The sequence below is a fragment of the Elephantulus edwardii genome, unplaced genomic scaffold (genome assembly GCF_000299155.1).
Source record: "Elephantulus edwardii isolate Elephantulus edwardi_28Jun2011 unplaced genomic scaffold, EleEdw1.0 scaffold00069, whole genome shotgun sequence".
NCBI lineage: Eukaryota > Metazoa > Chordata > Mammalia > Macroscelidea > Macroscelididae > Elephantulus > Elephantulus edwardii.
Window position 1 is genome coordinate 16,357,880 of NW_006399819.1, and position 20,297 is coordinate 16,378,176.

The 20,297-nt window shown below is 38.9% G+C and overlaps 1 protein-coding gene across 1 annotated transcript; it reads right to left on the bottom strand.

Annotated features, from left to right (window-relative positions):
• Positions 1-11,420: 11,420 nt before the first annotated feature.
• Positions 11,421-11,774, bottom strand: LOC102845573 (histone H2A-Bbd type 1-like). The gene has a single exon (XM_006888616.1). The coding sequence runs from the start codon at positions 11,772-11,774 to the stop codon at positions 11,421-11,423; it is 354 nt and encodes a 117-aa protein (XP_006888678.1).
• Positions 11,775-20,297: the final 8,523 nt, after the last annotated feature.

Here is a 20,297-nt window from a genome sequence, read left to right on the forward strand (position 1 = left end):
AGTGTGTGAGAGCTGATGAAGATGGTACAGGATAGGACATCATTCAGATCTGTTCTTCATAGGGTTGCTATGAATTGCACACATGTCAGCAGGACCTCACAACAATAACAACAACAACAACAATAACAACATGTCACGCTGCAATTGATTGCCAGATACAGTCACCACCGTATTGTCATTGAGTCCATTCTGTTTCATAGCAACCCTCTAGGACAGATTAGAGTACTCCACAGTGTTTCCAATGTTATAACCCTTCTGGGGTCCTGGTGGCATAGTGCATCCATGTTGAGTGGCTGACCAAAAGGATGGAAGTTTGAATGCACCAGATGACCTGAGGGAGAAAAATAAGGCTTATAAATATTCATACACTTAGAAACCAAATGAATAAATGTAATCAGATACACAATAATGGTTTTTTGGGGGTCCCCTCGATTGTTTAGTATTTATGGAGACTGATTGTGACCTTTTTCACTTGTGGAGTGACCGGGAAGTTCAGATTACTGTTTTTATTTTAACCACTGTGACACACGTCTTTCTTAACTGCTACCTGTCATTGGTTTTAGTGTGTTTTAAGAGGCAATTAATTATACTGGAAAAGACTGTCCTTCTCCCATGGAACAGTTGATATATTAGAAAAGTGTGCCTTTGGAATGTAGCACAGCTTCTTTCCTGTAGGCCATAAATAAAAAAATTTTTTAAAAAAATGTTGTTTATAGGCAATCATCTTCTTTTGTCAAAATATGGGTTAGATCTCCCTCAGTCTTTTATTTGTTTGTATTTCCTTCATATTGACTATGTGATTGCTTTATAGCACATATTTAACTATTTGCTTTCATCTATAGTTGTGTATATATGTGTGCAGGTGTAAATGTGCAGATTTTGGTGTATTTTGGTACCTGGAAAAACAAAATTTATCCCATTTTTTAAATAAAGTGAAGCCTGCAGGGACTGCTGTGTTAGATTAACTTCCTAAAGAGCAACCTGTGCTTTGGGCAGGATGCACTTCAGGAAGTTAATCTTATCCAGCAGTCCCTGCAGACTAAAGACTTAACTTTCGACTAGACAGTGACAAAGCTAGCAAGCACTGAGAGGTTTTCCTGCAAGTGGAACGCAGTCATCTAGTGGAGCATGCAATTGAACAGGTGCTTTTAAAATCAGAGGCAGATGAAACCACAGCAGAGGAGTCGGGCTCCAGAAGAGGATGACAGTGGATGGAGAAGAGGCAAGCGGGGCTGGACTCACTCTGCAGGAAGAAAATAAAAAGGCAGTGCTTGAGAGCATTGATCTCTTTCAGAACTCCAGAGCGAGATCAAGAGCCATCAAGGAAGCAGCAGCCATGTTTGAGGCTGTTCAAGCCTGTCACCCAAGAGGAGTTAAAAGTTTCCATTCCCAAAGTGTTCGCTTTCTATGATGAGTTATCCACAAGTGAACTTTTAATAGAAATGCTGAGAAGGCACCTGAAAGTAACAGAATTTGATCTGGAACAAGTCAAGAATTGGGCAACATTAAATGCTTCAACATTTATAGCTGAATGGAGCTTGTAGAAATTTCTACACTTTAATCAAGTTTTGAGATATTTCTAACCATCTACGTGTCCATGGTTTTATGTAACAGGACTTTTTGAAAGCTAAAACTTATGAAGAACCATTTGTGATCTACTATGAGATAGGTCCATACCTATTCAAATTGTATCCTGAGCAAATAATTTGAGATGCTAGACTCTAGGAAGAAGAATGTGGTATCAGAATCAGAGGAAGACTAATCAATAACCTGCATTATGAAAATGAGGAGGACTAGAGACACTTGCAGTCTTCAGTATGGATTGCATTTCAAAATCTAAAAGCCAAAAGTCCTCACCAGAAAACCAATGGTAAATATTATGATAGATGGAGAAAGGATTGACGATGTCAACTATTTTATCTTCTTTAGATCAGCAATCAACAAATTTGATACCAGCAGTCAGGAAATCAGGAGCTATTTTGCATTGGACAATCACACTGTCAGAGATCTTTCTAGAGTGCTGCAGAGCAATGATGTCAGTTTGAAGACTAGGGTGTGCCTAATTCAGGACATAGTTTTCTCAGTTAACTACTATGCATTGAGGAGAGTTGAACAATAAATAAGGGTGACAAAAGAAGTATTGATGATGCCTTTGAGTTGTAGTGCTGGGGAAGAGTTCTGAATATTTCACAGTCTGCAGAAAGAACAGAGAAGGTGCAGCCAGAATGCTCCTGTAGGCAAACATGGTGAAGCTTCATTTTTCATACTTTAGACCATGTAGCTAGCACTGAAGAGGGACACCATGTTTGGAAAGATGGGGGTCAGCGAAGGGGAGGAAGACTTTCAATGAGATGAATCATCATGGTGATTCAGCAATGGCCTTGAATGTTTCAGAGATGGTAAGGTAGGCACAGGAAAAGGCAGGGTTCAGGTTAACTGTCCACACGGTTACTATGAATCTTACTTGTAATGATGGCACCTACCAACAACGGAACTGCTAAAGTCTTACAATCTGGCGCAATTATCCATTGAAAATGAATTGGCAAAAACAACTGATTTTTTTGAAGTGATTCACATGTTTAAAGCTTTGAAGGTCAGGATTTGGTCAAGCTGTTCACTAAGTGTTAAAATTTTTGTGTATCTGTTATTGCTTGTTTTAATGATGTTATTCCATGTATGAGGGAGCTCTGGTGGTTTGAATCCACAAGCAGCTCTAAATTTACCAGCTGCTCCATGCGAGAAAGATGGGCAATCTCTTCCTGTACAAATTACAGCTTTTGAAAACTCACACTAGCATTGTTATTATACTCAGTGATATATGCTGTGGTATAGTAGGTTGATTGCCCAAAATTACTTTCTTAATCATTGATTTTTACTTTGCCATATGGCTAGGTGAAACCATGTTTATGTATATGAATAAGATAAATAGTAAGAATATGCAAATAATATATATAGAGACCTCTAGTGGTAAGAATCTACATTACAATCCCAAAGGCACACAGTTTGAATCCATCATCAGCTCCACTGGAAGATAAGCAGTCTCCTTCTGTGAGATTTATTGCCTATGAAAAACCTGCTGGAGAGTCAGCTATGGGTGAGTTTCAACTCGATGGCTCATAATAAAAACCAAAGCAATGAGAAGATTGATAATCTCACCATCCCACCAACTTAAATTGATCAGGTTTAGGGGCAGGAAATAAGAATTCTGTTAAGAAGGAAGCAACAGAGAGTCAGCACATGTCTAATCGGACCATAGAGTTCTGAACCAGTTTTATTTGGGTCCTAGACAAGAGCAGCAATAGAAAATCAGAGACACGGAGACAGAGCTGAAGTGGAATGCCACCCCAAGAATCCGGAATATGGGGCCTTTACTGGGTACCAGAGATGAGGGCTGGGGAGTGGGGATACCATAAGAAGGAATAAGAGTTGTGTAATGCTGATAGAGTCTTGAATCTGAAGGGCAACCAACTTTCAATTATCTCTGAGAAGCTGTCCTGATTGAAGAATTATATTCTTTTTCCAACCTGAATAGGAAGCTGTTAACTTTCCTAATAGGGTCCAGAGTTATGAGTATTGCCTGTAGTTCCATGTGGCCATTGCAATGAATTAATGGACTGAAAAATAGAGCAGCAAGAGCCATGGAAGGGATGGTTGATGGTAGAATTGATAGAAGTAGGTGCAGGGGGTAATGGAGGCATATCTGACCTCATAGGAATTGATTTTGTGTTGTGGATGTTGATGGGAACAGTTGTGCCTTGAGGTCAGATACTGTCATCTCCATACCAGGCATACTGTTTTTAACAATATGGGAACTATATTTCATAATTAAAATTAACAAAAAAATTTATTGAGGGTTTTGTATAGTCTTGTGCTGGAGAATGTCAATGTAAGCTTATGTTGTTGTTCTATGCTATTGAATTGACAATAACTCTAGTGACATCACTGTGAATTATAATTATATATTGATTAATCTTGGGCTCACTATTTTTAGGTGCCAGTCTCAGGAGAAAGATATCATCCTTGGTCAAGTAGTATTTGTTGTTGTTCGATGATATTGATTAGCATGTGACTCATAGCAACACTAGGAACAGCAGATCTGAATCCTGTCCTATCCTGTACTATCTTCTCATGTCTGATACATTTGAGGCCACTGCTGCAGTCACTGTGTCACTCCATCTTGTTGATGGTCTTCTCTTTCACTGATTCTCCACCTTTCAAAGCATGATGCCTTTTTTCCCAAAAAAAGTGAGCCTGCCCTAGTGTCTGACATCTCTGGACATCACTTAAAATGTGTTAAGGTTATATCCTTTATAGGTGAGTATGAAGTTTATGTGAGATGAAGTTTCACCACCCTCGTCTTCAAGGTAAACTCTGGATGCACTATTTCCAAGACATATATGTTTGTTTGTTATTCATTTTAATGGAAGTTTACAAAGACTTAGGGTTTCCTTTCATTCCGTGCACTTTTCTCCCTGCCTACCCCTCTCCCCTAAATCGCTCTTCTCTTTGAAAAGTAAAAGAAAAATTCTTTCACTGTTATACAATCCCTCCCCCCAAGTCCACTCCAGTATGCCACCTTCGTTCTAGACTCCTGTTATGACAATAATACCTAATCATATATCCCTTTTAAATAGTTCTCTCCCTCATGTTTCAGTGCCATATACATTACAAATACCCTCTTTCTCAGTCTTCCCTCAAACCCGATGTCATTCCTCTTCTACAATAGTGGCCTTGTGCAATACTTGTTCTTTTGTGATTGAGACATGTTTGGGTTTTTGAAGTCTATGGGATATTCAGTACTCTTTGTCAATACCACACTTGACCCCATTAATTCTTCTGACATCCTTATTCATTATCCAGCTCTTAGATTCATGTTGTTGTTGTTATGTGCCGTTGAGTTGCTTGTGACTCATAGTGACCCTATGTACAAAAGCCCTAAACCCTACTCTATCCTGTGCCAATCGCATTGCCTCTGACACACCCATCCCGATTACCCCAGTCACTGAATCAATCCACCTCATAGAGGGTCTTCTCTTCTTGCACCATCCCTCCACCCTCCCAAGTACGATGTCCCTCTCCAAGAACCAGTCCCTCCTTACAACATGTCCAAAGCATGTCAGACGAAACCCCAGAATCCTTGCCTTCAAGGAGCAGTCTGGTTTAACCCTCTCAAGGATGAATCTGTTTGTTTTGTTGGCAGTCCATGGTACATTCAGTACTCTTCTCCAGCACCACAGCTCAAAGGGATCAATTCTTTTTCTATCCTCCCTAGTTATTATCCAACTCTCTGATAAAGAACAAGTGATTGCAAAGACCATACCCTGTATCAGATGCACCTTAGTCTCCAGAGTGACACCATTGCTCTTCAGTATCCTGGAGAGGTCCCTAACAGCAGACTTTCCCATCACAATACGTTTTTTTTTATTTCCTGGCTGCTGGTGCCAAGAGTGTTGACTGTAGAGCCAAGCAGACTAAAGTTGTTAACAATCACAATCTCTTCACCACCCATCCTGATGCTGCCAATTGGCCCAGTAGTGAGAATCCTTGTCTTCTTGATATTGAGCCTCAATCCATACTGAAGGCTACAGTCCTTGACCCTCTGCAGCAAGAATTTCAGGTCCTCCTCAGTTTTGGCAAGCAGGGTTGTGTCATCTGCATCATGCAGATTGTTAATAGATCTTCCACCAATCCTGATGTCACACTTCTCGTAGAGTCCAGCCTCCCGGATAATCTGTTCTGCACAAAGGTTGAAAAGGTATGGGGATAGGACACATCCCTGGCATACACCTTTCCCAATTTTGAATCATGCAGTGTTTCCCTGCTTTGTTCTGACGACTGCCTTTTGGTCCAAGTATAGGTTTCACATTAGCACGATCAAGTGTTCTGGGATTCCCATTCTTCTCAGAGTCCACCACAGTTTGTTATAGTGCACACAGTCAAATGCCTTTGCATAATCAATGAAGCACAGATAGACATTCCTCTGGTACTCCCTGCTTTCAGCCAAGATCCATCTAACATTGGCTACAATAGCCCTAGTACCATGACCCTTTTAAACAGAGCCTGGACTTCTGGCAGTTATGCTGTTCCAGTCTTTTTTGGATAATCTTCAGTAGAATCTTGCTTGCATGTGAAATCAATAATATTGTTCTGTAGTTTCCACATTCTGTTGGGTCACCCTTCTTTAGAGTGGGAACAAATATAGATCTCTTCCAGTCAGTTGGCCAAGTGGTTATTTTCCAGATTTCTTGGCACAACTTGGTGAGCACATCCAGGGCACAATTGTCAATTGGTATACAATCTATTCCTGGGGTCTTATTTTTTGCTATTTCCTTCGAAGCAGCTTGAACTTCTTCATCAGCATAGGCTCTTGCTCCTATGTTATTTCATTAAATTCTTCTGTGTCTGCCAATTCCTTTTGATACAGTGACACAGTATATTCTTTCCATCTTTTAATTCTTCCTGGATCATTTAATATTCTGCCTAAAGCATCCTTGATTATAGCAACTCGAGGTTTGAATTTGTTTTTCAGTTCCTTGAGCTTAAGAAATTCTGAACAAGTTCAGCTGTTTTGATTTTCTGACTCCAGCTCCTTTCACATTTCATTGTAATATTTTACTTTGTCATCCTGTGCTGCCTTTTAGAATCTTCTGTTCAGCTCTTTAGTACCTTGAATTCTTCCTTGTGCTTTGGCTTCACTCCAGTGCAATCTTCAGAGTTTCTTCTGACATCCATTTTTGTCTTTTTCTCTTCTGTCTTTGTAATGACTGTTTGCACTCTTCCTGGATGATACATTTGACATCCTCCCATAACTCATTAGGTCTTTGCTCATTAGTGTGCACGGCCTCAAACCTGTTCCTGAGATGGTTCTGAAATCCCGGTGGGATGAACTCAAAGTCATATTTTGGTTCCCATGGATTTGGTTTAATTTTCCTCAACTTCAGCTTGAACTTGCATATGAGTAGTTGGTGGTCTGTTCCACAATCAGCTCCTGGCCTAGTTTTCACAGCTGATATTAAGCTTCTCCAGCAGTGTTTTCCGCAGGTGTAATCGATCTGATTCCATAGCAATTTATTTAAAATATCACGGCCTGAATCAGTCTTCAAACTGATCTAATTGATCTTTAGGAAGTTGGAGAATCCTGAAAGTGGATTTCCCCAATGCAATATGTCTCCTGATCTCCAAACTGTTGGTACCAAAGATATTGTGAATTCATGTAAAATGAAATAATTAACAATTTCAATCTTTTCTCTATCATGATGCTGTTTATTGGCCCAGTGGTAAGGATTTTTATTTTCTTGATCTTGAAATGTAATATACATTGAAGGCTTTTGATCATTTACAGTAAATGTTTCAAGTTCTCCTTACTTTTAGAAAGCAAAGCCATCTGCATAATACATATTGCTGATGAATTTTATGAGTTCCAATCTTGATCCTGTATGCTTCTTCATTAAGTAAAGCTTCTCAAATTATTTTCTTAGTGTATTTACTAGATAGGTATGGAGAAAGGGCATAACCTTAGCACACTGTTCAGACAACATCCTGGTCTAGGTTTGTAAGCATAATTAAATGTTCAGGATTCTCATTTTTTTCAATGCTAGCCATAGTTTGTTATGCTCCACAAAGTCAAACGCTTTTGCATACCCAATAAAACACAAATAGGCATTCTTTTGCTCTTTTCTGATTTTAGCCAGGATCCATCTGACATCAGTAGTGAGATCCCTGGTACCACGGCCTCTTCTAAATCCTGCTTGAAGTTTTGGCAGTTCTTTGTCAATGTACTGTTCTAGCAGTGTTTGTGTTATTAATGATAATTGTTAGATAACTTCAGCATTCTGTTGGATCACTTTTCTTGGGAATGGGGAAAATATGGATCTCTTCTAATTGGCCGAACAGCTGCTATCTTCCAAATTTCTTGGCACAGACTGGTGAGTACATCCAGAGCTGTGTCTATTAGATGAAACATGTCAATTGGTAGCCTACCAATTCCTGGGGTCTTATGTTTTGTCAATGCCTTCAGTGCAACTTTAATGTCTTTCTTCATTACCATTGGCTCTTTTCATATAGTACTTCCTGAAATTTTTCACTATCAATCAATTCTTTTATGTACAGTGACTCTGCGTGTTCTTTCATCTTATATTGACACTTCCTGGACCATTTGAGATTTTGCTCACAGCATCTTTTTGTATTGCAACTCATGGCTTGATTTTCAGTTCTTTTCACTTGAGAAATGCTTAGCAAATCTTCCTTTTTTACTATATCACTCTAGTTCTTTGTACATTGTTATACTATTCTGCATTTTCTTCTCTTATCTGCCCTTTGAAATTCTCTCTTTTTAAATCTCTTTTACTTTGGTATTTCCCCCCTTTTGTTTTGGTTTCTCTATGCTCTAGTACAATTTTCAGAGTCTCTTCTTTCATCCATTTTGGTCTTTTCCCCATCTCTTCTATCTTTGTGATGACCTTTTCCTCTTCTCATGGATGATATCTTTTACATCACCCTATAACTAATTTTGGCCTTTGATTATTAGTATTCAATACCTCAAACCTATTCTATAGATTGTTTTTAAATTCAGATGTAATAGACCCATGTTTGTATTTTGGTGGTATTGGACTTGTTTTACTTTTAGTCAGTTTCAATTTGAACTTATACATGAATACTTGATGGTCTTTTCTACAGTCACCACCTGGCCTGGTCTTGACTACTGATACCCAACTTGTTTCCACAGAGTGATTCATTCCTTTACAGTCTATCAGGGGAGGTCCATATGTAACGTTGCCTTTGGGATTTTTTAGAAAGTTATTTGCAATGAATAAATAATTAAATGTAAAAAAAGTCATTATTTAATGTTCTGATAACTTATCAAGCAAAGGATCTGCAAAAAAACAGTAAGAGCCTTAGCAGGATGAATTGTTGTAGCTGCTGCACCAATGGGCTCATCATAGTGATTGCGAAGATGGCATAGGACTACACAGTGTTTTGTCCTATTGAACACAGGGTCATTGGGAGTCAGAGCCAACTCTTGGCCACACCTAACAATTTTATTAATAGCCACATATCCATCCAGTAGTTTGTAGGTTAAGACAACCTCTAGGTTGAAAATGTGGCTAAAAGTTTTCTTCATTAATTCTTTAATAAACATTATTTGTTTAACAAATTGTTCTCATACATAACATTTTTATTTTATACTGAGTTACTTACAGAGTTCATATACGTTGTTTTTCCGTACCAGATCTTTCCCATTTCCTTAACTCACTTCTCCCTCCACCTATCAACCTGTACAAACCTATGACTATCAACACCACTCCTTCATCACCATCCTCACCCCTCTGTTCCCTTCTCCCCTTTAAATCCTCATACACATTTTACTAGCTATCTATAATAATGGTCTTATACAGTATTAGTGTTTATAGGACTGAATTAGTTCCCTTAGCATAATGCTCTCCAGTCTCTCCCAAGGTAGGAAGTGATTTACAAAATCATTGTTCCTGCATGCTGTGTAGTATTCCATCATGTGAATGTACCATAATTTCTCAATCCATTTGATTGTGGTTGGATGTTTGGTCTGTATTTCTGAAGTACTTACTCTGATCATGGCCTTGTCCTACAGGCAAATTACAAAAAGTTGCTGGTTTTATAAAATTTGTAGCTTAAGAGAGTAATGGACGTTAAGCAAGTAAACAAGTGAGCATATGCTATGTTGAATGATACTAAGTTTTGTACAGAGAAATAAAGCAGAGCAAGTATGAGCTGCCACTGCTGATCCATGCAGGATGATCAGAGAAACCAAATCTTGAAATTGATAGTTGAACCAGAGAGCTAAAGGAAGTGAAGGACTTAATCATGCAGCTATGTGAACTAAGGGCTTTTGAGGCAGAGGGGATACTATTACTATTAGCTACCAGAGTAGCCTTTGAACTCAGACTCATGCTGACACAACAGAAGAGATCTCTAACTGGTCCTGTATAATGCCCCATGATCACTTGCTGATATGACTAAAGATGACAGAAGTAGAATCTATATCTTTGAATTGTGGTGCTGAAGAAGAGTATTGAACATACCATGGACTGCCAAGAGAATAAATAGGTCTCTTTTGGAGAGAGTGAAGCCAAGTTTCTCCTTGGAGGCAAAGATTTTGAAGCTTCATCTCACATATTTTGGGCATATGGCCAGGAGGGACCAGTTCTTGAAGGACATCTTGTTTGGAGGGGTGGAGGGACAGCACACGAGAGGAAGACCCAGATGAGCTGAATTGATACACTGACTGGGGTAGTGGGGGTACTGGCTCAGATTAGGGAAGGATTCAGAGCTATTGTGCATTGGATCACTATGAATAGAAGGCAATTCTATGGCACATGACAACAACTCTCTCTCCAGAGTGCTAAAGAGCAACAGTGTCAGTTTATAGACTAAAACATGCTGATCTAGGTCATGGTCTTCTCAGTTGCTTGCTATGCATCTGAGAGCTGGGCAATAAACAGGGATGACTGAAGAATAACTGATACCTTTGAGTTGTGGTGCTGGAGAAAAGCATTGAAAATATATCATGGGCTATTAAGTGAATAAACAGATCTGTCCTCGAGAGGGTGAAACCAGGTTACTCCTTAGAAGCAAGGATTTTAAAGCTTCATCTCACATACTTTGGGCATGTGGCCAGGAGAGACCAGTCCTTGGAGGAGGACATCATGCTTGGAAGGGTCGTGGGACAGCGCAGAAAAGGAGGACCATGGATGAGATGGATTGACACAATTACTGTGGTCAGACGTGCCTGAGATAGTGAGGTTGGCTCAAGGTAAGGCAAGTTTCACAGCCTTTGTTTATAGGGTCTCTATGAATTGTAGTTGACTCAGTGGCACACAACAACAACTATAGCTACAAAAGTTGGGGACTGACGAAAGAGAGGAAGGATCTTAGGTGGTTTGACACAATAACAGACTTAGTGAGCTCAAGTGCGTCAGAGATTGTGAGGTTGGCACAGGATAGGAAACAAGTTCAGAACTGTTGTTCGTATAGTTACAATGAGTTGTACCACACTCAACAGTACCTAACAACAACTATAGTTGCTTTGTAGAATGTAGGCAATGGAAGCCTAGTAGGAGAGACTGCAATAATCCAGTGAGAGGTGATGGCGTTTTGGTGTATTATTGTATTAGAAGAGACATATAATCCTATTCTACTCACCCAGTGAACTGATATTAATCATCCAACAAACCAGAGATCACAAAACAAATATAGTGAACAATAAAATATGCTGTATCTAAATCTTAGTGAAATACAGCCACCTAAGCTTTTTCTTTTTGATAGACGTAAACCCTTTAATAGCATTTGCAGATGGTACCAACATGGAACAACCTCAACTGTGAGTAGTGGTAGGGTTTGATGAGTCTGTGAGGCTCCCGTCAGACTCTCGGGCCCGGCCTTCCTTAATTCTTCCGTGATTGGCGTGTTTCATCAACGTTTAACATGACGACATCATCCAAGAGGCGGTTGAGCTGTGGGTTGCCGTCCACCGCCCTCTCCAAATGTTCGGGGGTGATGCGGATCCTGCGGTTGTTTTGGGCCTCAATGCCTGCCAGCTCTAGGATATTAGACGTCAAGTACTCGAGAACACCAGCGAGAAAAACAGGTGCAGATGAACTCACACGCTGAGCATAGTTTCCTTCCCTCAGGAGACGGTCCACCCTACTCACGGGAAACTGAAGCTCTGCTCTTGTAGATCGAGAGAGAGAGTATCTTCTGCGCTTATGGGACTTGCGAGAGGATCTTCGCCTAAACATGATGATGGTTTACTCGGTTGGGCTCTGATCTTTCGAGCTTGATTGCATCGCTGGTCGGGGCCTCTAAAGGTATCTGAGTGCCTGCCCACACAATTTATCCCTGTGCTTCAGCCTCTGATTGGCCAGGGAGCTAGCTGCCTTTGTGACACCTGCCTTTTATGAAGTCACTAGTGAGTCTGCTGGTCCTGTTTAGGTCCACGCATAGCAATTTCATGGTGGAGAGTTTTGGCACACTAAAAACTTGTCAGATTCCTGGTGTGTGTGTGTGTGTGTGTGTGTGTGTATGTGTGTGTGTGTGTGTGCTGTATAAATGTAGATTTCGGTGGAAACGTCTTGTCTGAAAGCCACCACTCCAAGTTACTTGATTCTAGCCTTACATCGCTTTAGTTCTTACACAGCCCCTTGAATGTTGTAGAGCAGACAGGCATATACAGTGGCTTATCCAGTAGAAGTTCTATCCGCAATCCTCTCACACTTTAATAACATTTATATGTGCATTTCCATCTGCATCTTACCACTATGTATGCATCTAATCTATGGATTCTGTCCATGTCTTAGTTTAGTTAAATGAATCTCTTAATATATGTCTAGTCTACATTTTTATGAGTATCATGACTTACTACCTGTCTCCATACATTTTCAATCTGTATGCAGAACAGATCATCCGGGACGCTGGCTGTATGAGGAGGAACGTGGCATCAGGGTTGGTGGAAGAGTCATTAACAATCTGCATTATGCAGATGACACAACCCTGCTTGCTGAAACTAAGGAGGACCTGAAGTGCTTGCTGTAGGAGGTCAAGAACTTAAGCCTTCAATACAGATTGAAGCTCAACATCAAGAAAGATTCTCACCACTGGGCCAATTGTCAGCATCAGTATGGATCATGAAGATATTGAGATAGTTAACAGTTTTAGTTTGCTTGGCCCCACAGTCAACACTTTTGGTACCAGCAGTCAGGAAATCAAGAGACAAATTGCATTGGGAAAGTCAACTGTCAAGGACCTCTCCCGAGAACTGAAGAGCAACAACGTCACTCTGGAGACTAAGGTGCTCCTGATCCAGGTCATAGTCTTTGCAGTTGCATGCCATGCATCAGAGAGCTGGACAGTGACTAGGGAGGATAAAAAAGAATTGATGCCTTTGAGCAATGGTGCTGGAGAAGAGTGTTGAATATACCATGGACTGCTAGGAGAACAAACAGGCTCATCCTGGAGAGGGTGAGACCAGGCTGCTCCTTAGAGGGGAGGATTCTGAAGCTTCGTCTGACATACTTTGGACATGTTGCAAGGAGGGATCATTCATTGGAGAGGGACGTCATGTTTGGGAGAGTGGAGGGACAGTGCAAGAGAGGAAGACCCTCGATAAGCTAGATCGATTCAGTGATTGGAGTAATGAGAGTAGGTGTGTCAGAGACAGTGAGGTTGGCACAGGATAGAGTAGGGTTTAGGGCTCTTGTACATAGGGTCACTCTGAGTCACCAGCGACTCAACAACACATAACAACAACGACAACAACAATGCTTAAAAACCATCTTTTTGAAAAACTTTGAACCATTTAGAAAATCACACCAAAAAGCCATTTTTATGTTACCTGTCAGAGGTAAAACTGTAGAGACATGTATTTCATGCCTAGTTAAAGTCTAGCAGTGTCTTTTCTTGATTCTCTTAGGTAAATCAAAATTATCAGTAAAATTGTGATTAGTCAAAGTATGGCAATTTCCTTGTAATTTTAAATATAATCATTTATTTCTCTACTTATTTTGTGTGTTTTTTTTTTCTTTTGCTGTGTCTCACTTATAGTTGGTAAATTATTCAACACTGCTGACAAGAATTACAGAGAATTAGGGTTGCTTTTTGTTTGATCATTTGAAAATCTCTAGATGGATTCATTGAGACTGTATAAGTGAGACCCAACTCAATGGCACACAACAACAAAATGAATTTATGGTTTAAGGAGTTCTGGTGGGGGAGGGCATAACTTATCAGGCTGCTAATGGAAACACTGGCTGTTTGAATCCTACTGCTCTGAGGGAGGAAAATGAGCAGTAAAACCTCCAAAAGTCTATGGAGAATCACTATGAGTCAGAACCAACTCAACTGTATTGAATAGTCTCTGCTGAGTAACAGGAGAGAGAGAGTTTGGTTTGTCAAGCTTTTGGTGTGATTATTCCTCTATAATCAAAGAAGAACTTTATGTCTTACATGAGATAGAGAAAAACTATCTGATGCTTGGGCTGGAAAGTTTTTCTCTTTGTGTTTACTCTTACTCCATGGCTGGAACTGAAAATTTGGAGCTTTAAACTCTTTAGTTTGTGACTGTAAGTCTATGTGCCTCTAATTCTGAAACAGTTACCTTTGACTGTATGTGTGTGAGGAGCTCTGGTGGCATATTCCATAGCATGATGTGCTGCTAACCAAGATATAATAGCACTGGGTTAGGTATTTATTTACCTAGATATGCCATTGAGAAGATACACGTTTAACTTTGTTTTGATTCAGTGCAGCAAAAAGAACATTTCTCCCCTGAAGTGAGATATTTTTTTCCCCTAGACTTGGAAAGAATATGGTAGAAGAAATCAAATAAATGGAAATTTGAGAAAATTTTAAACAATAGAATCTGAAAAGGAACACAAACTTTCATCAAAATTTTGTACCAATGTTCATAGCAACATCAATTGCAAGAACATGGAAACAGCCCAGATGTCCATCCACAAACGAATGGATTGAGAAGTTGTGTATATTCAAATAAAGGAATACTACACAGCATGCAGGAGCAATGATTTTGTAAATTATTACCTAACTTGGGAGGGACTGGAGAGCATCATGCTGAGTGAACTAATCCAGTCCCACATGGACAAATACTGTATAAAACCAGTATTGTAGAATAAGTGTGAGGATCCAAGGTGGGGGGGAGAAATAGAGTGGTGAGGTTGGGGAGGGTATTAATCATAGGGTTGCACAATTTGATTGGGTGGAGGTGAAAGAAATGGGAAGAATGTTTTGTGAAAAACAATGTATTCAAACTTTGTAAATAAATTAATTTTTTTTTTAAAAAAGAGAGATGCAAATCAACACCACAGTGAAGTACCATCTCACTCCAGTAACAGTGGCAAAATTTAACTGGGCAGAAGTAATAAACAGGTAAGATGTGGCAAGAAAGGAAGTCTTACACATTGTTGGTGGGTTTGTAAAATGGTACTACCACTCTGGAAGGCAGTTGGATGTTTACTCAAAAAGCTGAATGTAGAAATTCCATATGACCCAGCTATTCCACTACTTGGAATATACCCTGAGAAAATGAGAACTGAGGCACAAATGGAGACTTGTACACCAGTGTTTATAGCAACGTTATTCACCATCGCAAGAGCATGGAAACCGCCCAAATGTTCAATCATAAACTAATGGATTGAGAAATTATGGTACATTCACACAATGGCTACTACACAAAATGCGGAAGCAATGCTCTTGTAAATTACTACCTAACTTGGGAGAGACTGGAGAGCACTATACCGAGTGAGCTAACTCAATCCTACAAGGGCAAATATTGTATAAAACCGTTATTGTAGAATAAGGATCGAGGGGGAGGAGGAAAAACAGAGAGATGAGGATGTGCAGGGGGATTTGATAGGTGTGGGGGTGACGGAAATTGAAAAAAATCTGTACTGGAAAACAATATATTTGAATTTTGTAAATAAAATAGCATAATAAAATGCCGAATCTATGTTTTGATGAGTTTTTAATTTTTTTTTTCAAAAAGAGTTTTCTGGCCCTTTAGAAACTAAGTTTGTTCTTTGTGAAAATAAATTTTTTCGATTATTATTCTAATCTTAATAAGATGTTATAACAACAATCTGAAACAAGAGGTGCATTCCAAAGTGGAGTAGGAAAAGAGGAGGGAAGAAAATGCAACAATGAATAAAAATGTAAAAATCAAGAGTTATAAAGGGTACTAGAAAGTTCTCTTCTAATTATATGGTTTCCAAGGTCTGTTATATTTTGGAAGTGGGTGGCCAATCCTTCTTCCTAGTTTGTCTTAATTTGGATGCTTAACTTTAGAAACAATATCTGACAAACAAGCATTTTACCAAAAGGAACAAATGAAAGACACTTCCCATTATAAAATAACCAATATTTTCAGTGTCTTCCCCCCATCATGGCGTGTGCATATCTCTTGTCCTTTTCCTTTCCCGGCTACTCAGCATCCCTTGCACTCCCACTCCTGCCTAGCCTGTCTAGAACCTCCCTCCTCTCAGCCATCCCTAGATACGATGGCTTAGGCCACAAGTCATTTCTGTGATATCTGGCACCTCACACTGCTGCTGATTCACGCTGATGCTTGTCTTACATTTAGGAGGATGTAAGTTCAAATCCCATGTATCAGCTTCAGGGAAGGATTTTTTGTCTAAAGCAGCACCGGGGAAAGGTTCTTGCCCCTGAGCTTCTGCTCCAGGATTGTTGTTTTGTGACTTCGTGTCTCTGCTCTTCCCTTTGCACCATATGCTGTCATAATATGATAATTTGCAAGGTAAGGGTTAGATCTCCTCTAGATCTGCCATGCTGGTGTTGTTTATTTGGCCAGAGGCCCATCAACTAAGCTTTTTTAAAACTGACTAAATATTTAAGTAAAATTAACTGTGAAACTTTTATGATTCTAAAAATAAAAGCTTATTTTTTTTAAAAAAATCATTTCCTCATTTTGCTTATATACATTGGAATATATAAATAAATGTGAAATTCAGAGCTTCCTCCTCACCCCAGGTTTTAACACAGAAAGAGATATTGGGCTATTAGTTTATTCCTTATTTCGAATTCATTTGGTCCAAGGCATAGCGTGTCAAAAACCTGTGGGAAGGTCAGTTCTGGACAATTACCCCTTTGCAGGCCTGATGTGAGATCAAAGCACCTTGCACATTTGGCAACACTATTTAGTTTATAACTTTTATGGAACCTCATTTTTCTGTAGATCAGGATGTGCTGATCATCATGATGAAGAAATCAAGATTGTATAGCCAGAGATGATGCTTATAGTATTTTTGGCTTTATATAATTTCCTTTTTGCATTTATTGGAATTTATGTAGAATCAAGTAAGATTTCAAAATAGGAGTAAATTCTTCTTGGTAGTATTTGCATTCATTTGAAATGCCTGTTTTAGCTTCTAAACAAATTGCTTAAAAATAGGATTTATACAAAATATACTTTTTATATTTATGACCATATAATTTGTAAATTAATGTCAGTCAACTTGCCTGTTTTGTTAATTTAAGGTGTATACACTCAGGTGATGGTTGGTGAGAGTAAGTCACTTTACGTTTTAATTTTTATTCTTTTTTTGACACTTTTTGGTGTATTTTATGCATATTATTTTTTAAAAGCTCAATGTCTACGAGGATTATTCTTTGCAAAACCATAAAAATGTGCATCCTCTTGTATTACAAGATGTACATTTATCTCACTTATTGTGTGATTCTGCAAAGAACAATCCTTGCAGACAATTGTATTAGGAAAATCTGCTGTCTGAGACCTCTCCAGAGTACCAGAGAAAAATGACACCACTCTAGAGACTAAGGTGCACCTGATTCAGGCCACGGTCTTCACAATTACTTGTTATGCATTAGAGTTGGACAATGACCAAAGATGACAGAAGAACTGATGCCTTTGAGTTGAGGTTCATGGATTACCAAGAGAACTAGCAAGCCTGTCCTGGAGAGGGTGAAACCAAGCTGTTGCTTGGAGGCAAAGGTTTTGAAGCTCCATCTCTCTTACTTCAGGCATGTTGTCATGAGGGAGTAGTTGTTGGAGAATGGCATCATGTTTGGAAGGATGGAGAAACAAGTGAAAGAGAGGAAGACCCCGGATGGGATAGATTGACACAGAAACTAGGATAATGAGAGTGGGTGTGTCAGAGACAGTGAGATTGGCTCAGAATAGGGCAGTCGACTTGACAGCACATAACAACAATAATAACATATATGTGCGCGCACACACACACACACACACATACACACACACACACAGAGTTGTTGTTAGGTGCTATCAAGATGACTATGACAAATAGCACCCTTCGAACAATAGATATGAACCTTGCCTTATCCTATACCATCACCATGATCTCTTATATGTTCAAGCCCATTGTTAGAGCCACTGTGTCAATCCATTCCATTGAGGCTTGAGTTCTTCTCTTTCTCTGGCCCTCCATATTCCCCAGCATGATGTCCTTTTCCAAGGACTATCCCTTTTGACAACATGTCCATAGTTGTGAGATGAACTTTCATCCTTGTCTATGAGGAAATCCCTGGTTGCCCTTGCTTTAAGATAGATTTTTTTTTTCAGAGTTCATGTTATATTCTACATCACATTGGTGAGCTGAGATTAATTGGCATGGGTGATTTTGAATTAGACAATCATTTCATCTACTATGCCAGGAATGAAAAAGTGAGGGAAAGTGGGGTTGCATTCATAGTCTAAAAGACCTTTCCTATACTCATCTAGCAGGGGAGACACCATGATTCCTGAAGGTGGTTTTCCCAGCGTGAGTCTCAGCCACTACGTTCTGGATGAGCTGACCCCTGCCTTTTCTCCAAGTCGGAAACTGAACTGCATAATTTGTGGTACTCGGGGACTGCATTCATGCTTTCCATTACAAAAAATAAAAAAAGGAAAACCAAGAAAAAGAAAAAGACCTTTTTAAAAAACAGAGTGATAAAGGGCATATGATAATTGTCTAAAATATGTAATTTAATGATCATATAAAACATAAAATATATAAATGATAATATGTAAAACAATACAAAATTTATCAAATTGAAAAAAAGAGACCTTTTCTAAGTCCATCCTAAAATACAGTGTTGTTAGTGACAGGATAATCACCATACACGTACAAAGAAAGCCTGTTAATACCACTATCATGCAAATATATGCACCACTAACTGCAGGCTGAGATGAGAAAATAGAAGATTTCTACCAGTATTTACAGTCTGAAATTTATTGAACATGCAATCAAGATTTATTAATAGTTAGTGGCTGGAATATAAAAGTTGAGAACAAGGAAGAGGAATGAATCATCAGTAAATATGGACTTGGTGACAGAAAGTTGGAGATAAAATGATAGAATTCTGTATGATCTATGACTTTTCATAGCAAAAAGATTTGTAAAAAAATAAAAATGGAAACTATACTCATGGACCTGACTTGATAGTTATACAGGGATTAGATCAATTATAACTGTGGAAAGAAGAGATGGAGAAGCTTATTCTCAGTGGTAAAAACTAGGCCAGGAATTAATTGTGAAACAGACTAGCTAGATAAAAATGAAAACAAATTCCCAAGAACCAAAATATGAACTAGAGTCTATCCCACATGAATTTACAAACCATCTCAAGAACAGGTTTGAGACCTTGAACACCAATAAGCAAAGACTAGAGGATCTATGGGATGATATAAAGAATATCATTCATGATGAATATAAAAAGGTCATTACTAAGACAAAGGAAGAAGAAATGACGGAGTTGGATGTCAGGATACTCTGAGTATTGCACTAAAATGCCAAGAAGCCAAAGTAAAGGAAGGAAATCAGAAAGTTAAGGAGCTGAACAGAAGATTTCAAAGGCAAATACTGCATAGGACTGTAATTGTAAACATAAAAAGGATAACTAGTAAGATGTGTATAAAAGTCAAAGGGGGAAGGAGTGGGGACAAAGGGGCTGGAGATGAAGAGGGAGGAAAATGACAGGGTCAGAGAATTTGGTGGACAGAAGGATAGGGTGAAAATATTAGGATAGGTCTAGTGAAGTCCTGAAAAGAGGGGGTGATTATGGGCATAAAGCAATAGTATTTGGTTTTATAAAATTCAATGTATGGGAATGATCTTAGGAAACACAATGTAAATGAAATAATGTATGAAACACAATGTATATGAATGAAACACAATGTATGAAAATTTTGTATGAAATATATGTATATGTAAATATATCCTTTTAAAAAGGGCAGCTCAGGAAGACAAAGCAAAATATTATGATCATATGTGCAAAGTTCAAAGACCTGGAATTAGAAAATAAAAAAAATAAATGGATGAACTTTCTTGGCATTTCTTAAGTTCAAGAAACTGAAGAACAAATTCAAGCCTTGAGTTGAAATACTTAAAGATGCTATGGGCAGAATATTGTATGATCCAGGAAATGTCTAAAGAAGATGGATGGAGCACATAGAATTGCTGCACAACAAAAAAATATGGCTGACATAGAAGAATTTCATGAAAGAGCATATGATCAAGAAGCAATGGTAATGAAGGAGGAAATTCAAGCTGCTCTGAAGGAACTGGCAGAAGCTAAGGTCCCAGGAATTTATGGAATACCAATTAACTTATTTCAACAAAGAGATGCAACCTTGGATATGCTTTGTAGGTTGTGCCAAGAAATCGGAAGGACAACTAACTACCTGGCCAACTAACTAGGTAGGATCCATATTTATTCCCCTTCCAAAAAGAAGTGATCCAGCAGAGTGTGGAAATTACTGAACAGAATCA